At 42.3% G+C, this 22,369-nt stretch overlaps 1 protein-coding gene across 1 annotated transcript in view; it reads left to right on the plus strand.

Moving 5' to 3' along the window:
• Positions 1 to 1,034: 1,034 nt before the first annotated feature.
• Positions 1,035 to 22,369, plus strand: part of ATP8B1 (ATPase phospholipid transporting 8B1) — an 81,861-nt gene continuing 60,526 nt past the window's right edge. Inside the window, exons 1-2 of the mRNA XM_023218299.2 lie at positions 1,035 to 1,215; positions 20,835 to 20,932. Coding sequence (XP_023074067.1) covers positions 1,035 to 1,215; positions 20,835 to 20,932 — 279 coding nt within the window. The remainder of the gene's footprint in view (positions 1,216 to 20,834; positions 20,933 to 22,369) is intronic.

Below are 22,369 nucleotides of genomic sequence, written 5' to 3' on the forward strand. Positions count from 1 at the left end.
TAATTATTGTGCAAGTTATTTGGCATTCCAGTGTTTTGATTTTTCTCCTCTGCTGGGTAGGAATAACAATAAGACTGTTATTGACCATGGTGGTGTGGGAAGTTTCAATGAGCCCATGTCTATAAAGTGCTTAGTGCAAGGCTTGGGATGCAGTTAACACAAAATAAATGTGAGCTGCTGTCATTAACAGTACTGACTACACGGCACTGTGATGCTTATGTCAATGTCAGGCTGTGTGTCTGTAACCTGAGGTATCTGTGTAAATATTTTCCTAAAATAAATATAACTAAGGTTGTTCTTCGCACTTGTTTGGAGTCATCTTATGCGGTAGATGCTCAAGCACAAATTGCAGATACGAAGTGGGCAGTGGTAGTTGGGAAGATAGAAAAGCTAGGGCGTGTTCCTGGGAAGTCGGTAAACTTGGAAGATCTAAGGTTATATTAAAAATGTTGTGTCAGAAAAAGGCTCAGAATGTTAGCGTTAGCAGAAACCAGATATCTTAGAGCAATGGTTTGTCAACTTTGCCAGCAATCCACAGGAAGAAATTCAACTCCATTAACACCCACAATGCAAATAAACGTGTGAATGTGTACAACTGTGTTATCAAGCAGTACTTATTCTTATTATATGTGCTGTAATCAGATATTTTATAGTCTGTTTCATTTTAGTTTAATGTTGATTGTTACCCACTAAATTTATTTCATTGGGTAGAGACCCCCTAATTTTAAATATTGCCTTAAAAAATATATATATATATATACACCCTTGTTTAAAAATAAAAGGTTTGCAGTTACATATTTTTAAAAAATCTTACCCAAGCATTTAATCAGTACTGAATGGTTTTGTTCTTACTTGCATGTTAAGTTGAATTTGCAGGTACTATTCCAGAATATTTACATGGCAGTAAGACAATGTTCTGTAAAAGGGGCATTATAACGGGATACAGGCAGGATTCAACCAAAAACTGGGCAAGAGTCATAATCCACTCTGGTTTCTCTTTCCTTTTAAGCAGGTAGTTCCAATTTGCCAGCAGAATGAGTACAGAAAGAGACTCAGAAACGACATTTGATGAGGATTCTCAGCCTAATGACGAAGTGGTTCCCTACAGTGATGATGAAACAGAAGATGAACTTGATGACCAGGGGTCTACTGTTGAACCAGAACAAAACCGAGTCAACAGGGAAGCGGAGGAGAACCGGGAGCCATTCAGAAAAGGTAACCACATGAAGTCCCGGTGACTAGGTTGCTTATAAATCCTCATGTGGGTCATGGCCACACGTGCCAAAGATGATCGGTCCATTTTGTGTGGTCTAGGAGGGAATCTTCTCTGATGTCTTCTTAGGATGCGACTGACAGAATGGTGGATGGGCTTGGACAAGTACCCATTGTGCTTAGTATGAAGGGCTGGGAGAGCGTATCTGACAAGTTCTGCAGAGAAAATACATTAAGGTCTTTGTTAGTGTGTATATTTTTTGTTTTGTTTTGTTTTGTTTTGTTTGTGTGTGTGTGTGTGTGTTTGTTTTTTGAGACAGGGTCTCACTGTGTCTCCCCAGCTGGAGTCCAGTGGTATGAACTTGGCTCACTGCAGCCTCGACCTGCTGGACTCAAGCGATCCTCCTACCTCAGCCTCCTGAGTAGCTGGACTACAGGCATGCACCACTATGTCCAGCTAATTTTTGTATTTGTGTGTGTGTTTGTGTGTGTAGATGGTACTTCACTATGTTGCCCAGGCTGGTCTCAAACTCCTGAGCTCAAGGGATCCGCCCACCTCAATCTCTCAAACTCCTGGAATTACAGGCATGAGAGCTAGGATGCCTAGCCAGTGTATATATTCTTAAAACGGAGTTATGTGTACAAGAATCTGCATGTTACTGCACCCAGAAATTTTTAAAGGATACATATCAATCAATCTTTAGATGTTTACTATTGGTATTGTTAAACTGGCGGTATGAGTTATATAAATAACCACCCTTGTGTGTGTGTGTGTGTGTGTGTGTGTGTATGTATGGTCTGCCCAGGGTCAGGTCAGCATCAGAGGCAGGGTCTAGACCAAGGCCAGCAAACTTTTTCTGTAAAGGGCCAGCAAGTAAACGTTTTAGGCTTTGTGGACCACGTGGTCTCTGCCAATGTTCTGCGTAAGTAGCCATAGACAGTACATCACTGAGGGCAGTAGAACTTGGCTTGCTTTTACCATAACACCTTTTCCTTTGTGGCTTTTCTATTTCATCTACTACTGGTTCTCCCACCCTGGCAAACTGATGTGTGCTTCTCTTGTAGCTCTTCTCCATGAGCAAGCTGAGACTTTTCTCTCTGGACCCCAGGTTTGATATCAGGCTGAAAATAATTCTTCCATGGTGTTCCCTAAAATTCTAACTGAACAACCTTAGCATCACATTCACAGAAATCATTATCATAGTGTTTCTGTTTCAGCCCTCCGGACATGCCTCCCTGCAGCCTTACTCAGAGAAGCCTCAGATTTTAGCTGGTTTTCCCGAGGTTTCTGTTCCTGCCATTCTGCCCTTGCAGGTTTTCTAGAAGTCTCTTTTTCCCCCATGCCAAACCCCCCCTCTAGTTTCTCTTTCTTGGGTTCTGCTACCTGGATGAGCTATTTTTTTCTAATAATTTTCACCTGTAGAAAATGTGACATGCCATGAAATCCCATTTCTGCAATGATTCTTCCTGTTCCTGTTCTCCCTGTGGGGAGATTCTCAGTGTGGGGAGTGCATGTACTCCTGGGAGCCCCATCTCACCCAAATTTGGGGAGGCCATTGACTCCTATATGTTGTTTGTCCCCTACCTCTCCATAGCAAACATTTAGATGCATTACCTCTTAGAGTGAGTTTCTGGATTTAATTTCGAGCTGTTGAGGATTGAGCTTAAGTGCCTTCTGCCCTGAAGCAGAAGGTACTAAAATCATGGTATTTGACCAGAATTAAAATGGAATTCCCGCCGGGCACAGTGGCTCACACCTGCAATCCCAGCACTTTGGTAGGCTAAGGTGGGTGGATCACCTGAGATTAGGAGTTCAAGACCAGCCAGACCAACATGGTGAAACCCCCATCTCTACTAAAAATACAAAAATTAGCCAGGTGTGGTGGCATGTATCTGTAGTCCCAGCTACTTGGGACTACAGAAGAATCACTAGCACCCAGGAGGCGGAGGTTGCAGTGAGCCGAGATGGCACCATTGCACTCCAGCCTGGGCAACAAGAGTGAAACTCTGTCTCAAAAAAAAAAGAAAGAAAGAAAATGGAATTCCCACCAATCTGAACAGGAAGGTGGACTCTATCATAACAGGTCCAGACTGGATATTGGTGAACTAGCTAAAGCTGAAGCAGCCAGACAAGTTACAAGGAAGTTCTAGTTGATTGCCCAAACAGTGAATAAAATATGCTTCTTCCTCATTCCTTTCCCCCACAACTGCACTGCTTAGTCTCCTATCACAATTTTGGAATCTCTACCAAATGTAGATATCTGATGGGGTGGCAGGAGAATTGGCTCCGTGGGGTCAAGGGTCAACTTTGCTCTTGGTGCTTGGTGGCACGCCATCAGACGTGTAGTCTGGGACACAGCAAAGGGACCGGGATTGGGTGCCTGCAGAAATGTCAGAAAAGCATATAGTGAGTGGAAACTCTCATACCCTGTTTTTTTCCAACTCTGCCTGCCCATTCTGGTGGTTAGGGTCCTTTCCTGATCGTTCAGTTTGCAGGTCATATGTTTTGTAGATTTCTACCCTCGGCATATGGGTATTAAAAGAGCTCAGTCTTGGCCGGGCACAGTGACTCACTCATGCCTATAATCCCAGCACTTTGGGAGGCCAAGGCGGTTGGGTCACTTGAGGTCAGGAGTTTGAGACCAGCCTGGCCAACATAGTGAAACCCCATCTCTACTAAAAATACAAAAATTAGTCCGGCATGGTGGCGCACACCTATAATCCCAGCTACTTGGGAGACTGAGGCAGGAGAATCGCTTGAACCTGGAAAGTGGAGGTTGCAGTGAACTGAGATCTCACCACTGCACTCTATCCTGGGTGACAAAGTGAGACTCCATCTCAAAAAAAAAAAAATTCTCAGTCTTGAATCTTAGTCGTGTTTTCCAAGGATGATTTATATTCCTAGGGGATGTGGGTGGTTCTCGCTTCTCAAAACCCATATCAAATGACTTTGCCTGTGACTTTTTGCAAAAATTCTTATTCTAGTACCTCTCTGTGCCCTTCCCAAGCACACAGATGATGTTCAGTAAATGCCAGACCTCTTTCCTCCCATTTCCCATCTGCCCTGCCTCCCTCACAGCCAGTCTGCTCTCCCTCTTTCCTCCCTTCCTTTCTTTGCCCTCTTCATCCCTCTTTCCTCCTCTTTCCTTTCCTGCCGTATTCTCATTTGGACAATTTCCCAATTAAGTTCAGTGTAACCCTGACTTCTCTCTTTTTTTAATCATCATCTGTCTTTCTTGACATTTCACATCCTGAATAATTTCCTTCAGAGGATCAGTTCTTTAAGACATCAGAATATGAGTCACCCGGCGAGGTACCACCAGGCTGAGTACCACCAAGGACCAGCACCCGTTCCAGCAAAGCGCTGCCTAAGTGGCCTGAACTGCGCTTGTTTCTTTAATGAGGATTGTAGCACAGAAAGTTGCTTTCTTTTTTCTTAAAGAAAGGAAATCCCCAGCCCAACTAAGCTTTCCTGTTAAACAAGTGTTTTGAGAGACCCATTCGGAGTACTTTTCAGTAAAAGGACCTTTATTGTGTTTTGTGAGAAGGACAGGCACAAACATGCTGTTAGAATGTGCCATGGAGAAAGATAAGCCCGCAGGTTCGAGTGGAGTAACTTTACCCTTTGTCTAAAGATGGAGCAAAGACTCTCAGAAATGAGCAGCAATGTTTTCAGTGCTATGGAATGAGCTCCTGCGTTTCCTGATGAACACACTTCTCAGCATGTGTTCTGGGAAACACTAGTTTTTGTATTTTTGGAGTTTTGTTGTTTGTTTGTTTTTGTTTTTGTTTTGAGACAGAGTCTCTCTCTGTCACCCAGACTGGAGTGCAGTGGCGCTATCTCGGCTCACTGCAACCTCTCCCTCCCGGGTTTAAGTGATTCTCCTGCCTCAGCCTCTTGGGTAGCTGGGATTACAGGTGTGTGCCACCATGCCTGGCTGATTTTTTGTGTTTTTAGTAAAGCCGGGGTTTCGCCATTTTGGCCAGGATGGTCTCAATCTCCTGACCTTGTGATCTGCCAGCCTCAGCCTCCCAAAGTGCTGGGATTACAGGCATGAGTCACCGCACCCAGCCTTAAAGTGATATCTTCATAAAATAATCTGGAATTAAGAATGTGGGGTCTTTAGAGCATCTATGAATTAATATTTAGTTGGAACCAACACACAGATAAAGATGGCTCATTGAAACATAATCAATTGTAGGATATCCTAGGGAATCTGTGAAAAGTGCTGAGGGAGCTGTTCCACTTAATAAGATGCATTTTCCATTTTTGGCACATAACCACATTTGGTAGTCTACTCTAGCTACTTATTTTCTTTCTTTCTCTGATTGGTTGTAAATTGCCATCCACCTCCACAGCCTAAGGACACTAGAGTAATTGAAGCTTGTAAAGCCGCGGGGTGAGGGGTATTCCTGCACTGAGTGATTACTGATGGGGAAGGGTTGTGATACTGTGCCATCTCATTTTATTCTATTTATTTATTTATTTGACAGAGTCTTGCTCTTGTTGCCCAGGCTGGAGTGAAGTGTTGCGATCTCAGCTCACTGCAAACTCCGTCTCCCGGGTTCAAGCGATTCTCCTGCCTCAGCCTCCCAAGTAGCTGGGATTACTGGCACCCACCATCATGCCCAGCTAATTTTTGTATTTTTAGTAGGGACGGAGTTTTGCCATGTTGGCCAGGCTGGTCTTGAACTCCTGACCTAAGGTGATCCGCCCACCTTGGCCTCCTAAAGTGCTGGGATTACAGGCGTGAACCACTGTGCCAAGTCTATTCTATTTATTTTTAAGATCTTGGGCAACATGCTCATTTTAGAGAATTTGCTTTCGAGTCACGTAATTTATGATTGAACCTTGGGTACAAATCTCTTGCTCATAGAAACCTAACTCAGCTGTTGGTTTTCTTCCTGCTACTTTGCAGCCCAAGTTCAGAAGTAGATTTTTAATGATAGAAGTCACCATAGGAAGACACTCTCCCTTGCACTAACTGGAGGTTCTCAGTCCTGCCTGTACATCAGAACCTCTTGTGGAATTTTTACAAACTCTCTAGGTGCCTGGACCCAGTCCCTGCAGAGAGAGAGTGGTTCTGGGATGAGACAAGGGGAAGAATCTATCATTGAAAATGAATTCAGTGGCCTGAATATTTTCTCCCATTCTTTTGTCTCTTTACTTTGTTGATTGTTTCCTTTGCTTTACAGAAGCTTTTTAACTTGTGATCTCATTTGTCCGTTTTTGCCTTTGTTGCCTTGCTTGTGAAGTATTACTCAACAAATCTTTGCCCTGTTTAGTGTCCTGGAGAGCTTCCCCAATGTGTGTGTGTGTTTTTTTTGTTGTTGTTTTTTGGTTTTTGGGTTTTTTTTGAGACTGAGTCTTGCTCCGTCGCCAGGCTGGAGTGCAGTGGCGCCATCTTGGCCCACTGCAACCGCTACTTCCCGGGTTCCAGCAATTCCCTTGCCTCAGCCTCCCGAGTAGCTGAGACTACAGGCATGCACCACCATGCCCAGCTAACTTTTTGTATTTAGCAGAGACGGGGTTTTACCATGTTGGCCAGGATGGTCTCAATCTCTTGACCTCGTGATCCACCTACCTTGGCTTCCCAAAGTGCTGGAATTATAGGCATGAGCCACCACGCCTGGCCTTCCCCAGGGTTTTCTTGTAGTCATTTCATAGTTTGAGGTCTTAGATTTAATTCTTTAATCCATTTTGATTCAATTTTTGCATATGGCAAGAGATGGGGTCTACTTTCATTCATCTACATATAAATATGCAGTTTTTCCCTGCGTCTTTTACTGAAGAGACTGCCTTTCCCCAATGTATGTTCTTGGCACCTTTGCTGAAAATAAGTTCACTGAGGATGATGAATTTATCTCTGAGTTCTCTATTCTGTTCCATTGATCTGTGTGTCTGTTTTTATGCCAATACCATGTTGTTTTGGTTATTACAGCTCTGTTGTATAATTTGAAGTCAGGTAATGTGATTCCTCCAGTTCTGTTCTTTTGGCTTAGATTAGCTGTGGCTATTCTGAGTCTTTTGTGGTTCCCATACAAATTTTAGGATTGTTTTTTCTATTTCTGTGAAGACTACCATTGGTATTTTCATAAAGATTGCATTGAATCTGTAGATTGTTTTGGGTAGTATGAACATTTTAACAATATTCCAATCCATGAGCATGGAATATCACTCCATTTTTCTGGTGTCCTCTTTAGTTTCTAGCATCAGTGCAATCAATTTATAGTTTTCATTGCTGAGATCTTTTACTTCTTTGGTAAACTTAGTTCTTAGGTATTTTATTCATAGCTATTATAAATTGGATTACTTTCTTGATTTCTTTTTCAGATTGTTTTTCATTGGCAAATAGAAAGGCTACTGATTTCTGTATGTTGATTTTGTATCTTGCAACATTACAGAATTTATCAGTTCTAATAGTTTTTTGGTGGAGTCTTTAGGCTTTTCCAAATATGAGATCATATCATCTACAAACAAGGATAATTTGACTTATTCCTTTCCAATTTGGATGCCCTTTATTTCTTTCTCTTGTCTGATGGCACTCGCTAGGACTTCTGGTGAAAGTGGGCATCCTTGACGTGTTCCAGATCTAGGAGGAAAGGCTTTTAGTTTTTCCCCATTCAGTTTGATACTTGCTATGGGTCTGTCATATATGGCTTTTATTATATTGAGGTATATTCCTTCTATACCCAGTTTTTTGAGGATGTTTATCATGAAGGGATGTTGAATTGTATCAATTTTTTTTTCAGCATCTATTGAAATGATCATATGGTTTTTGCTCTTCATTCTGTTGCATGACATACCACATTAATTGATTTGTGTATGTTGAACCATCTTTGCATTTCTGGGATAAATACCACTTGGTCATGATGAATGATCTTTTTAATGTGTTGTTGAATTTGATTTTCTAGTATTTTGTTGAGGATGTTTGCATCAATATTCATCAATGATATTGGCCTGTAGATTTTTTTGGTTTTGTTTGTTTGTTTGTTTTTGTTTTTTGATGTGTCTTTGTCTGGTTTTGGCATCAGCGTAATACTGGCCTTGTAGAATGAGTTTGGAAGTATTTCCTCCTCCTGTGTATTTTAGAATAGATTGAGTGGGATTGGTATTAGTGCTTCTTTAAATGATTGGTAGTATTCAGTAGTGAAGCCATTGGGTCCTGGGCTTTTCTTTGCTGAGAGACTTTTTATTACAGCTTTGATCTTGTTACTTGTTATTTGTCTGTTTGGGTTTTGGATTTCTTCATGATTCAATCTTGGTAGGTTTTATCTATCTAGAAATTTATCCCTTTTTTTCTACATTTTCCAATTTATTGGCAAATAGTTGCTCATAGTAGCCACTAATGATGTTTGAATTTCTGTAGTAACAGTTGTAATGTGTCGTTTTTCAGCTCTGATTTCATTTATTTGGGTCTCTCTTTTTTTGCTTTTTTTGCTTTTTTTCTCTTTTTTCTTTTTTTTGGTAGTCCAGCTAAAGGTTTGTCAATTTTGTTTATCTTTTCAAGAAACTAACTTCTTGATAAGGCACAGTGGCTCACACCTGTAATCCCAGCACTTTGGGAGGCTGAGGTAGGTGGATCACTTGAGGGCAGGAGTTTGAGACCAGCCTGGCCAACAGGGTGGAACCCTGACTCTACTAAAACTACAAAAATTAGCCAGGCGTGGTGGCACATGCCTATAGTCCTGGCTACTCCTAGCTACTCAGGAGGCTGAGGCACAAGAATCACTTGAACCTGGGAGGCAGAGGTTGCAGTGAGCCGAGATCACACCACTGCACTCCAGCCTCGGCAACAGTGAGACTCTGTCTCCAAAAAAAAAAAACCAAAACAAAACAAACAAAACAATTTTTGTTTCATTGATCTTTTGTATTGTTTTCTTTGCTTCAATGTCATTTGTCTCTGCTTTGATCTTTATTATTTCTTTTCTTCTAGTAACTTTGGGTTTGGTTAGCTCTTGCTTTTCTAGTTCTTTTTTTTTTTTTTTTTCGAGACAGAGTCTCGCTCTGTTGCCCAGGTTGGAGTGCAGTGGTGCGATCTCAGCTCACTGCAAGCTCTGCCTCCTGGGTTCACACCATTCTGCTGCCTCAGCCTCCCGAGTAGCTGGGACTACAGGTGCCCGCCACCATGCCCGGCTAATTTTTTTGTATTTTTTAGTAGAGATGGGATTTCACTGTGTTAGCTAGGATGGTCTCAATCTCCTGACCTCGTGATCCGCTCGCCTCGGCCTCCCAAAGTGCTGGGATTACAGGCGTGAGCCACTGCACCCAGCTTTAGTTCTTTCAGATGCATCATTAGGTTGTTTGAAGTTTTTCTTATTTTTTGATGTAGGCACTTATAGCTATAAACTTCCCTCATAGTTCTGCTTTCACCTGTGTCCCACAGGTTTTGGTGTATCATGTTTCCATTATCATTTGTTTGAAGAAATTTTTCAGTTTCCTGTTTAATTTCTTCATTGACCCACTGGTTATTTAGGAACATGTTGTTTAATTTCCATGTTTTTGTATAGTTTCCAAAATTCCTCTTATTATTGATTTCTAGTTTTATTCCATTGTGGTCAATCAGAGATGTTTGATATTATTTCAATTTATTTGAATGTTTTAAGACTTGTTAAGTCTTATATATGACATGTTAAGTCATATATGTGACTTAATATATGTTCTGTCTTTGAGAATGATCCATGTGCTGAGGAAAAGAATGTGTATTCTACAGCTGTTGTATGAAATATTTTATAAACATCTATTTGGTCTATAGTGCAGATTAAGTCCGATGTTTCTTTGTTGATTTTCTGTCTGGAAGATCCGTCCAATGCTGAAAGTGTAGTGTTGATGTCTCCAGCTATTATTTTACTGGGGTCTAACACTCTCTTTAGCTCTAATAATGTTTGCTTTATATATCTGGGTGCTCCAGTGTAAGGTGGATAAATATTTACAACTATTATATCCTCTTGCTGAATTGATCTCTTTATCATTATATAGTGACTTTCTTTGACTCTTCTTATAGTTTTGTCTATATATTTTGTCTGATGTAAATATAGGTATCTTTTTGCTTTCCATTGGCATGGAATATCTTCTTCCATCCCTTCATTTTCAGTCTAGGTGGAGTATCTGTTGTAGGCAACAGATAATTGGTTAAAAAAAAAAAAAAAAATCTATTCAGCCACTCTATGTCTTTTGATTGAGAGTTTAGTCCATCTACATTCAATGTTATATTGATAAGTAAGGACTTACTCTTGCCATTTTGTTATGTTTTCTGGTGGCTTTGTGGTCTTCTCTTCCTTCTTTCCTCCCTTCCTTTCTGCCTTTTAGTGAAGGTGGTTTTCTCTTCTGGTACGCTGTAATTTCCTGCTTTTTATTTTGTATGTATCCATTGTATGTTTTTTGATTTAAGGTTACCATGAGGTTTGTAAGAACTGTCTAATAACTCATTATTTTAAGCTAAAAGAAAACTAATAAAAACTCTACACTTTAACTTCTTCCCTCTGCTTTTTAACTTTTTATTATTTCTATTTATATCTTATTGTGCTATGTCTTGAAAAGTTGTTCTAGTTACTATTTTTTATCAGTTCATCTTTTAGTCTTTCTACTGAAGAGTATTTTACATATCACAGTCACAGTGTTACACTATTCTGGGTTTTTCTGTATACTTAACTGTTACCAGTGAGTTTTGTGCCTTCAGGTGATTTCTTATTGCTCACTAACATCCTTTTTCTTTCTGATTAATGTACTCTCTTTAGCATTTCTTGTAGGACAGATCTAGTGTTGATGAAATCCCTCAGCTTTTGTTTATCTGGAAAGGTCTTCATTTCTCCTTTATGCTTGAAATATATTTTCCAGGGTAAGAGTTTTTTCCTTCAGCACTTTAAATATGTCATGCCACTGTCTCCTGGCCTATAAGGTTTCCACTGAAAAGTCTGCTGCCAGACGTATTGGAGTGCCAGTGTATTTTATTTGTTTCTTTTCTTTTGCTGCTTTTAGGATCCTTCCTTTTATCCTTGACTTTTAGGAATTTGATTACTAAATGCCTGAGGTAGTCTTCTTTGGGTTAATCTGCTTGGTGTTCTACAACCTTCTTGTTCTTGGATATTGATATCTTCCTCTAGGTTTGGGAAGTTTTCTGTTATTACCCCCTTGAATAAACTTTCTACCCCTTTCTCTTTCCCTACTTCCACTTTAAGGCCAATAACTCTTAGATTTGCTTTTTTGAATCTATTTTCTAGATCTTGTAGGTGTACTTCCTTCTTTTTTCTTTTGTCTCCTCTGACCGTATTTTCCAATAACTTGTCTTCCAGCTCACTAACTCTTTGTTCCACTGAATCAATCCTGCTATTAAAAGACTCTGATGCATTCTTCAGTATGTCAGTTGCATTTTTCAACTCCAGAATTTCAGCTTGACTCTTTTTAATTATTTCAATCTCTGTTACATTTATCTGATAGAATTCTAAATTTTTTTGGTGTTGTCTTGAATTTCTTTGAGTTTCCTCTTTGTTGAGTTTATCTGATAGAATTCTGAATGTCTTCTCTGTGCTATCTTGAATTTCTTCGAGTTTCCTCAAAATGGCAATTCTGAATTTTCTATCTGAAAGGTCATGAAGTTTTGTTTCTGCAGGCTTGACCCCTAGTGCCTTATTTAGTTTGTCTGGTGAAGTCATGTTTTCGATGCTTGCGGATGTTCATCAGTCTGGGCATTGAAGAGTTAGATATTTACTGTAGCCTTCACAGTCTGGGCTTGTTTATACACATCCTTCTTGGGAAAGATTTCCAGGTATTCAGAAGAACTTGGATATTATGATCAAACCCATATCTGCCTTAGGGGGCATCTCAAGCTCAGTAACACTGTATTTCTTGCAGACTATCTGGAAGAATTATCTTAATTATCAAGCCCAGACTCTTGTTCTTGTTGCTTACTTTCTCCCAAACAGAATCAATCTCAATCTCTCTCTTTTTCGCTATCTCTCTCTCCCTCTTCCCCCTCTCTCCCTTCTCCCCTCTCCCCCTCTCCCTCTCTCTGTCCCTCTGTGCTGGGCCACCTAGAGCTAGGGGTGTGGTGATACAAGCACCACTGTGGCTATCACCACGGAAAATGTACTGGGTCAGACCTCAAGCCGGCACCGCATTGGGTCTCGCCATGGCCCACTGTAACCATGATCTGGCTACTGCCTATGTTCACTCAATGCCCTGGGGCTCTGCAATAAGCAGGTCTTGAAACAAGTCAGGCTAGCTTCAAGCCAGTGAGTTCCCCCAGGCTGCAGCCAGAGTCAGAGATGCCATCTGGGAGCCATGGACTGGAGTCCAAAATCTTAGAAATCTACCTGGTGTCCTATCTGTTCTACTGTGGCTGAGCTGGCCTCAAACCATTAGCCAGTCCTTCCCACTCTTCCTTCCCCTTTCCATACGCTCAGGGGCCTCTCCCCATGTTCACCACCAACACAGGCCCATGAGGAGGGCTGCCAGGTTACTGCTGATGTTCAGTAAAGGCCTACAGCCTCTTCAGTCAGCCTGTGGTAAATGCTTTCAGTCACCCTTCAGGGCAGTGAGCTCCCTTCTGGCAAAAAGCAAGTCCAGAGATGTCATCCAAGAACCTAAGGCCTAGACTCAGGGACCCCAAGAGCCTGTTTGTTGCTTTACCTCACTGTGGCCAAGGTGGTACCTAAAGTGCAACACAGGCTGGGCGCAGTGGCTCATGCCTGTAATCCCAGCATTTGGGGAGGCCAAGGCGGGCAGACCACTTGAGGCTAGGAGCTCAAGACCAGCCTGGCCAATATGGTGAAACCCTATCTGTGCTAAGAATAAAAAAATTAAAAAAAAAAAAAAGGCTGGGTGTGGTGGCTCACACCTGTAATCCCAACACTTTGGGAGGCCAAGGTGGGTGGATCGCGAGGTCAGGAGTTTGAGACCAGCCTGATCAACATGGTGAAACCCCATCTCTACAAAAAATACAAAAACTAGCCAGACACAGCTGGGCACAGTGGCACATGTAATCCCGGGACTTTGGGAGGCCAAGGTGGGTGGATCACTTGAGGTCAGGAGTTCGAGACTGGCCTAACCAACATGGTGAAACCCTGTCTCTACTAAAAATACAAAATTAGCCAAGCATGGTAGCGCATGCCTGTAATCCTAGCTACTCAGGAGGCTGAGGCAGCAGAATCACTTGAACCTGGGAGGCAGAGCTTGCAGTAAGCCAAGATTGCACCACTGCACTCCAGCCTAGGCAACAAGAGTGCAACTCCGTCTCAAAAAAAAAAAAAAAAAAAAAATTAGCCAGGGATGGTGGCATGCACCTGTAATCCCAGCTACTCAGGAGGCTGAGGCAGGAGAATTGCTTGAACCTGGGAGGCAGAGGTTGCAGTGAGCTGAGATTGCACCACTGCACTCCAGCCTGGGTAACAGAGCAAGATTCTGTCTCAAAAATTAAATTAAATTAAATTAAATTTTAAAAAAATTAGCGGGGCATGGTGGTGCACACCTGTAATCCCAGCTACTCAGGAGGCTGAGGCATGAGAAGTGTTTGAGCCCAGGAGGTAGAGGTTGCAGTGAGCTGAGATCACACCATTGCACTCCAGCCTGGACAACATAGCAGGACTCCATCTCTGAAAATAAATAAATAAATAAATAAATAAATAAATAAATAAATAAATAAAGTCCAAGACAAAGTACCCTTAACTTTTCCCTCTGCTTTTCTCAAGCAGAAGGAATCTCTCACCATGGCCATCACAACTGGGAATGTACTGGGTCACACCAAAAGCCAGGACATCTCAGCCTCAATTGAGGCCCGCAGCCTCGGCTATTAACTGGGTATTGCTACTGATTATTCAGGGCTCAAGGGCTCTTTCATCAGCAGGTGATGGACTGCCAGAGCCGGGTCCTTGCCCTGCAAGGCAGCAGACTCCCTTCTGATCCAGGATGTATCTAGAAATCTTGTCTGGGAGCTAGGGCCTGAAATACCCTCATGACTCTGCCTGGTGCCCTATCCTACTGTGACTGAGCTGGTATCCAAGATGTAAGACAAGGTTATCTTTACTCTTCCCTCTCATCAACTCAAGCAGAAGGAAGAGGTCTCTTTTGGAGCAGTGAGGTTGGCAGGGAGCGGCCGCATAAGCGTTCCACTGGCTGCTCTGGCGGGTGTCTCAGTAGTAGGTCATGTGCCTGCTAAGTCAACTGCTCCAAGTCCAGCTCAGCACTAGGACTTGCCTAAGAGTTGTAGTTCATGTTGGCCTACACTGCCTTTCAAGTTTATTTAGAGCCCCAGAGAACTTTGGCCCTCGGTGACGAGGCTTCCGAGAATTCAAGTTCTGACCAAGGTACAGGAGATTCCCCTCTGGCTAGGGCTGGTCTAAATGCTCCCTCTATGGTCGGGCACCAGCTGAGTTCAGCCTGTTTTTGCTTTCTACTGTCTGTAATAGTGCAGCATGGAGTTCAATGCAAAGCCTGGTGCTGGGGTTGGGGGAGGGGTGGCATTGGCAATTCAAGACTATCTTTCCTACCCTCTTCAGCCCTTTTTCAACAATATAAAGTTAAAACCAGGTGCTGTGAGTGCCTGATGTTTTGGTTCTTTTTTTTTTTTTTTTTTGAGACGGAGTCTCGCTCTGTCGCCCAGGCTGGAGTGCAGTGGCCGGATCTCAGCTCACTGCAAGCTCCGCCTCCCGGGTTCACGCCATTCTCCTGCCTCAGCTTCCCGAGTAGCTGGGACTACAGGCGCCCGCCACCTCGCCCGGCTAGTTTTTTGTATTTTTTAGTAGAGACGGGGTTTCACCGTGTTAGCCAGGATGGTCTCGATCTCCTGACCTCGTGATCCGCCCATCTCGGCCTCCCAAAGTGCTGGGATTACAGGCTTGAGCCACCGCGCCCGGCCTGTTTTGGTTCTTTTAAAGGTGCTTTTTTATTTGTAGAGAGTTGTTAAATTTGATGTTTCTATGGGAGTTACAATTAGTGCGAGCTTCTATTTGGCCATCTTGCTCCTCTCCATATTCGCTATATATATAAGCCAATAGAGGGAAGGAGTGGAATCACAAACATTGCTTTAAAACAATAATACATGTAAATGAATCCAATTAGAAAAGGGTCCAGAATGAAAATGAAGTTTTCCTTCCTGCCTCTTCTGTCCCTCAGTCGTGCAGTTTCCTTTCCAAAAAAATACTGCTGGACTGGGCACAGTGGCTCACACCTGTAATCCCATCACTCTGGGAGGACAAGGCAGGAGGATAGCCTGAGGGCAACAGTTCAAGTTCAGCCTGGTCTGCAAAGCAAGACCTCATATTTACAAAAAGTTTTAAAAATTAGGTACAGTGGCACGCACTTTTGTCTCAGCTACTCCAGAAGTTGAGGTGGGAGGATCGCTCGAGCCCAGGAGTTCAGAGGCTGCAGTGAGCTGTGAGCATGCCACTTGCCACTGCACTCCAGCCCAGGTGCCACAATGAGACTTTGTCTTCTAAAAAAATAACAAAAAGAAACTACAGTTACCAGTTTCTCAAAATATATCCTTCCAGAGAGATACACATGCTTGTATGCACAAAGAATGCTTACAAACTTGTTTCCTTATATGCCCATACACATATGCAGAAACATACATGTGCGTATGTGTGTACACATATGCATTCATATTGTGTATGAATTCTGTGCATCACGTAGCTGAAAGCACAAGATGGTAGATACCCTTATGCTTTTGCCTCTTAACAGTGTAATTTGGAGGTCATTCCTATCATATTTATGGGGTCACCTCATCCTTTTTTTGCGGACTGCATAGGCTTTTATTGTAATCGTGTTTAACTGGCTACTCCCAGTAAGCATTTGTGTTGTTTCTAGTCTTTCTGATAAATAGGGCTGCATTGAAACGCCCTGCAGTAGGTACGTGGGGGATATTTCCTAGAAGTGCGATTGTTCGCTCAGTGCATATGTGTGTGTTAAATTTTGAGATCTGGCCAAATTGCTCTCCATAAAGATTACCTCGGAACGTCTGTTTCTCTGCTCTCTTTTCAACCTAGAATGTCATCCCAATCATTACCATGTGCCAATATTTTGCTATTATAGGATAAAAACTACTATCTCCGTGAAGAATTGCATTTCTCTTTTAGGAACCCGAGTATCTTCTTACAGGTTTCAGAGCCATTTGAGGCCAGGTGTGGTGGCTCATGTTCTTTATCCCAGCACTTTGGGAGGCCGAGGTGGGCACATCACCTGAGGTTAGGAGTTCAAGAGCAGTCTGGCCAACATGATGAAACCAGGTCTCTACTAAAAATGCAGAAATTAGCCAGGCGTGATGGCAGGCACCTGTAATCCCAGCTACTCGGGAGACTGAGGCAGGAGAACCTCTTGAACCCGGGAGTCAGAGGTTGCAGTGAGCTGAGGTTGCTTCATTGCACTCTAGACTTGGCGAAAGCAGCATTTGAATTTCCCTTTGTATGAACTGTCTTTTCATGTCCTTTACCCATTCTCTCTTCAATTATTTCTATTGTTTTTTTTTTTTTCTTCTTTTGATGTTAGACTTTTTATCTTCTTGTTTTCCTTGTTTGCTGCAGTGTGTACCAACCAGTGCAGCTTCTTGGTTGTTGGTAGGTCTGTAAGCAAGCATTTGGTGCCAGCACAGAGAAGACGAGGGGAGGGCTGCACTCATCTGCTCTTCCAGATGGAAGTGATCAAAGGATGTGGTGATCATGGGAACACTCTGGAGAGCACGTAGCCACATTTAAATATATTGACAATACAACCATTTAGTAGACTCGGGATGACTTTGAGCCACATGTCATGTGGCAGCTGTTAAAATCATCTCTGTACATGTACATGGATGGTTTTGATGACACACCCTTGTTAGCTTTGTAGCTTTTAGCGAAAGGGCCATATGGTGGAGGTGCATTTTTTGCTGGTACATTTCTTATTTCTTCTCTTCTCTTTGTCAGTATATCCATTCTAGAAAATGAGATGAGCCAGGCACAGTGTGGTGCATGCCTGTAATCCCAGCTGCTCTGAAGGCTGAGGCAGGAGGATCACTTGAGCCCAGGAATTTGAGGCCAGCATAGGCACTGGGCAACATAGTGAGACTCCATCTCTTAAAAAAAAAAAAAAAAAAAAGGAGAAGAAAAGAACAGAAAAAGAAAAAGTGGCCAGGCATGGCAGCTCAAGCCTGTAATCCCAGCACTTTGGAAGGCCGAGGCAGGTGGACCACCTGAGGTCAGGAGTGTGAGACCAGCCTGATCAATATGGTAAAACCCCATCTCTACTAAAAATACAAAAATTAGCCGGGCATGGTGGTGTGCGCCTATAGTCCCAGCTACTGGGAAGGCTGAGATAGGAGAATTGCTTGAACCTGGGAGACAGAGGCTGCAGTGAGCTGAGATCGCGCCACTGCACTCCACCCTGGACAACAGAGCAAGACTCCGTCTCAAAAAAGAAAAGAAAATAACAAAGAAAAAGAAAGAAGGACAAAAAAGAAAATGGGGCAAGATGCCTATTTTTTCTATAAATTATTTTTGTAGTCCAAGTGTCCAGTAAAGTTCTCTGTTCCAAGCAGACACTTAAAATAAATGTTTGCTCAAAAAGGTCAATTCCTCTGCGTGCTGTTTTGTTGCCCTTCCAAAAGGCATGTGCGTCAGTGCAGCGCTTCTTGACTCATGTTAACAAGTGTTCTGTGATTTTTTTAAAAGTGCCTGTGATTATATTAATTTTGGAAAAGCTATTTTAAATATTAAAGCATCTTGAAACATTTAACTTATAAAATACAATCAGTTTATTTGCTATAGGACTTCTCACAGCCTTTAATGTACCAGCAAATCCATTGAACTTCCAAGAGAGGGTTGCAAGGTGCTGTCTTCTGCAAGTGTGTTTGTCCACAGAACTCTGTTTTCATACTTTCATGGTATCTCATTGAAATACAGCTCAAGCAATTAGTCTAAACTCACAGATGACTCAGGAGTAGACATCAATTTTTTTGTCCCCTGATTTGTCTGAATTAGGCCAAACAAGGATCTTTAACTGGAAATAGGGTTATTGATTACTAGACTGCAGTCAGATTTCTAAAATTGAGTAAAAACGTGTTTGTGATTCAATTGCAGACAAAGACATACTGGTTATTTTCTCCAGGCTCCCCACAGTATTGGCAGAAGTGTAAAATTAAGAGATCAAGGTCATTTCTGGTAACCCCTCACTGCTCCTACTCGAGGTCAGATGCCACCCTCTCTGTCTGAATCATCCGAATCAAAATTGGCCACGGATGAGGGTATAGTGCTGGGAGCAATCAGAGCCACCACCAGCTGATGGCTTAATTATGAAGCAAAATTTACAGAGCCACAAGGCGGATGGACCAGAGGCAGGGTGGGAAAGCTCTTTATGTCCAGCTCCGTAACAGGGCAGTTTCTTCTTTCTGGTTGAGTATTTCTAAAATTGACTTTTTAAAAATCCCTTATTGGCCTTTTCTGTCTTCTTGAAGAATCTTGTCTGTTGTTCTTCTCAGCCTTCCTGAAATTTGGAACAGTGGTTCTGAACAGTGTTCTAGAACACTGGTGGCTGGGATGTGTCACAAGTCATCTGTGAGCTAAAGTAAACTGTGAAAAGTGCATGTATCTGCAAATTACCACCAAATAGAATGGATTCAAGAGTACCTTATATAAGATCTTATCTACCTACTTTGAGATCTCCTTTCTGAGTGGAATGCACTGTTCTGATTGCATACATGATTACAGTGCTTATGAGTGGCTTTATATTTCCATTTTTATTTTCCCTTTTGATAAGATTGCACTTGAGCTACAAAGATACCAGGAACATTTTCATTTGTAATAACACAACTGTTATGATTACCCGATGAAAGGCAGCCAAAATGATGCGAGAAAAATGTTCAATAGTGATATTGTGGCTTTAAAAAAGCAATCAGGTTAATTATTTGCACTCCTCAATAGTCTACACTTGTTACTTTCTTTTTTTTTTTTTTTTTTTTTGAGACAAAGTCTCCCTCTGTCACCCAGGCTGGAGTGCAGCGGCACTATCTTGGCTCACTGCAACCTCTGCCTCCCAGGTTCAAGAGATTCTCCTGCCTTCAGCCTCCCAAGTAGCTGGGATTACAGGCATGCACCACCACGCCCCACTAATTTTTTGTGGTTTTAGTAGAGATGGGTTTCACCGTGTTGGCCAGGCTGGTTTTGAATGCCTGACCTCAAGTGATCCACCCTCCTCGGCCTCCTAAAGTGCTAGGATTACAGGTGTGAGCCACCGTGCTTGGCCTACACTTGTTACTCTTGCCATATTGTCTATATTTCCTTTGGAGTAGGAGTCTAGAAAATACATCATTTTGCTGGGCACAGTGCCTCACACCTGTAATCCCTGGCTCATGCCTGTAATCCCAGCACTTTGGGAGTCCAAGGCGGGCAGATCACCAGGTTAGAAGTTCGAGACCAGACTGGCCAATATGGTGAAACCCCGTCTCCACTAAAAATACAAAAATTAGCCAGGTGTGGTGGCAGGCGCCTGTAATCCCAGCTACTCAGGAGGCTGAGGCAGAAGAATCGCTTGAACCCAGGAGGCAGAGGTTGTGGTGAGCTGAGATCACACACTGCACTCCAGTCTGGTGACAGAGTGAGACTGTCTCAAAGGAAAAAAAAAAAAGGATAATACATTATTTTAAAAGTGAAATATACTATTTTCAGAAGTACATATTTTTATTATTATAGTTGTTAAGACTGATATTTTTGTAATTTTTTACTTTCAAGTGTCTTTGAATATATTCCTATCTCCACAAATAGTTGTGTCACACCCATCGTTCATTTCTCCTCTCTGCCAATTTGGTGGGTATTTGTTAAAACCTAGTTCACTCCATTATGTGCGTCACTCAAGGGAGCTTCATCCAGCATGCATGTTCATGGAGAACTTGGTGCCAAAGAGGTGCTTCCTCGTTTTCTTTCTTTTCTTTTCTTTTTTTTTTGAAACGGAGTCTTGCTCTGTTGCCCAGGCTAGAGTGCAGTGGTGCAATCTGAGCTCACTGCAACCTCCACCTCTCAGGTTGAAACAATTCTCCTATCTCAGCCTCCTGAGGAGCTGGGATTACAGGCGCCCACCACTGCACCCGGCTAATTTTTGTATTTTTCGTAGAGACAGGGTTTCATCATCTTGGCCAGGCTGGTCTTGAACTCCTGACCTCGTGATCCACCCGCCTTGGCCTCCCAAAGTGCTGGGATTACAGGCGTGAACCACTGTTCCCCACCTGCTTCCTCATTTTCTTCCTGATTTATAGTATGCTTGCCTCAGCTTTCATAGCAGCGGCATCCTTATTCCTTCCTCTAGGCATCAAGATATCAGCAGGATTGATTTCTTCTGAGAGCTCCAAGGGAGAGGTCTGTTCTAGCCCTCTCTCCTTGGCTTGCAGATGGCCATTTTCTCCCTATGACTTCACATTGTCTTCCGTCTATCTCTGTGTCCAAATTTCCCTTTTTGTAAAGGTATCAGTCATGTTGAATTAGGGTCCTCTCTAATGACTTCACTTTCATTTGATTACATCTGCAGTGAGCAGTTTCCTCAAATAAGGTCACATTCTGAGGGATGGAGGTTTAGGACTTCAACATTGAATCTGGGGAAGACACAATTCAACTCATGACAACATGTTAATTTGCTACTTACGAACTTCTCTCCCTTTTTTTTAAAGAATGTGCATGGCAAGTCAAAGCAAATGATCGCAAGTATCACGAACAACCTCACTTTATGAACACAAAGTTCTTTTGTATTAAGGAGAGTAAATATGCGGTGAGTTGTTAACTTTCTGAATTGTTTTTATTAAAATGCAGTTTTTTCCAGTAGCTGGCATGCTTACTACCTTCTTGCTACACCTGCCTTCTATGTAACCACCTGCCCGGGCTATTGATAATCGTTATTATTTCTATAGAATGTCATTTTTATCAATGTTTATCTTTGGGGTGCGTAGAGGGTGACTTGAAACAAAACAGAATTGTGTAGATTGAAATTTTCTCTCTCTTTTTTAAATTTTAAGCTCTCTAAAAATGTTTTATGGAAGAATATACAATGATGGCACAGAAGCCTCCTGTTTGAAAGTAATGGGTTTGAAAGGAATCTCTTAAGAACTTGTCTTCCCCTTCTCTGCCTGGAATGGATTTAGAGATTTTAAACATATTTTCAACTCAGAAATACTTATTACCTTTGGAATGTGATAAAGAATGCTTAAAGATTAAACGTGAATTACAAAAATTAGCCTGACACGGTGGCATGTGCCCATGGTCTCAGCTACTCGGGAGGCTGAGGCAGGAGAATCGCTTGAGCCCAGAAGGCAGAGATTTCAGTGAGCTGAGGTTGTGCCATTGCACTCCTGCCTAGGTGACAGGAGTGAGACCCTGTCTCAATAATAATAATAATAAATATTAAGTGTGGGCTTAAATGTTGTAAGATGTGTGTTTTAGTTCCGAGGGCTTCCATAACAGAGCACCACAACTGGATGGCTTAAAACAACAGAAGTTCACTCTCTCCCGATGCAGGGATCAGAAGTCTGAAATCTCGGTGTTGGTAGGATTGGCTCCTTCTGGAGCCTCTGCAGGAGAATCTGTTCCCTGCCTCTCCCCTGGCTTCTGGTGGCCACTGGCAATCCTTGGAGTTCCTTGGCTTACAGATGAAGTCACCCCAATCTCTGCTTCCATCTTCAAGGGGCACTCTTCCTGTGTGTGTCTGTGTACAGCTTTCCTCTTATGGGGACCCCAGTCCGAATAAGCACCTCATTAAATTAGAGCCTGTCCTAATCACGTGTGACTTCATCTTGATTATCTCTGCGAAGATCCTATTTCCAAATAAGATCCCATTCATAGGTATTAGCATTAAGACCTGAACATATCTTTTGCAGGACACAATGCAACCCACTACAGTACCTTTTGCTCTTTCTTACATAGTAGGTCTTCTGTCTCCTCACTTAAATAAAAGCGTCACTTTTCCTGGCTTTTGCCATGTTGTTGTCTACCTTTACCCTGTTTTCTAACAGTCTCTAATGGGTCAAGGAATCTGACAGCAGGATTTATTTGGTCACAGTCTGATGTATATTTCTTGTTACTGCCTCTGTCATAAGACTCCAAGTAGTCATTTTGAGGCTTGGCTGCTTGGCTAGAATTAAAAGCTTAAAAGAAATCTCAGTATCTTTCTTTTCTTTTCTTTTCTTTTCTTTTCTTTTCTTTTCTTTTCTTT

Source organism: Piliocolobus tephrosceles, chromosome 18, assembly GCF_002776525.5.
Source record: "Piliocolobus tephrosceles isolate RC106 chromosome 18, ASM277652v3, whole genome shotgun sequence".
NCBI classification, from domain to species: Eukaryota; Metazoa; Chordata; class Mammalia; order Primates; family Cercopithecidae; genus Piliocolobus; species Piliocolobus tephrosceles.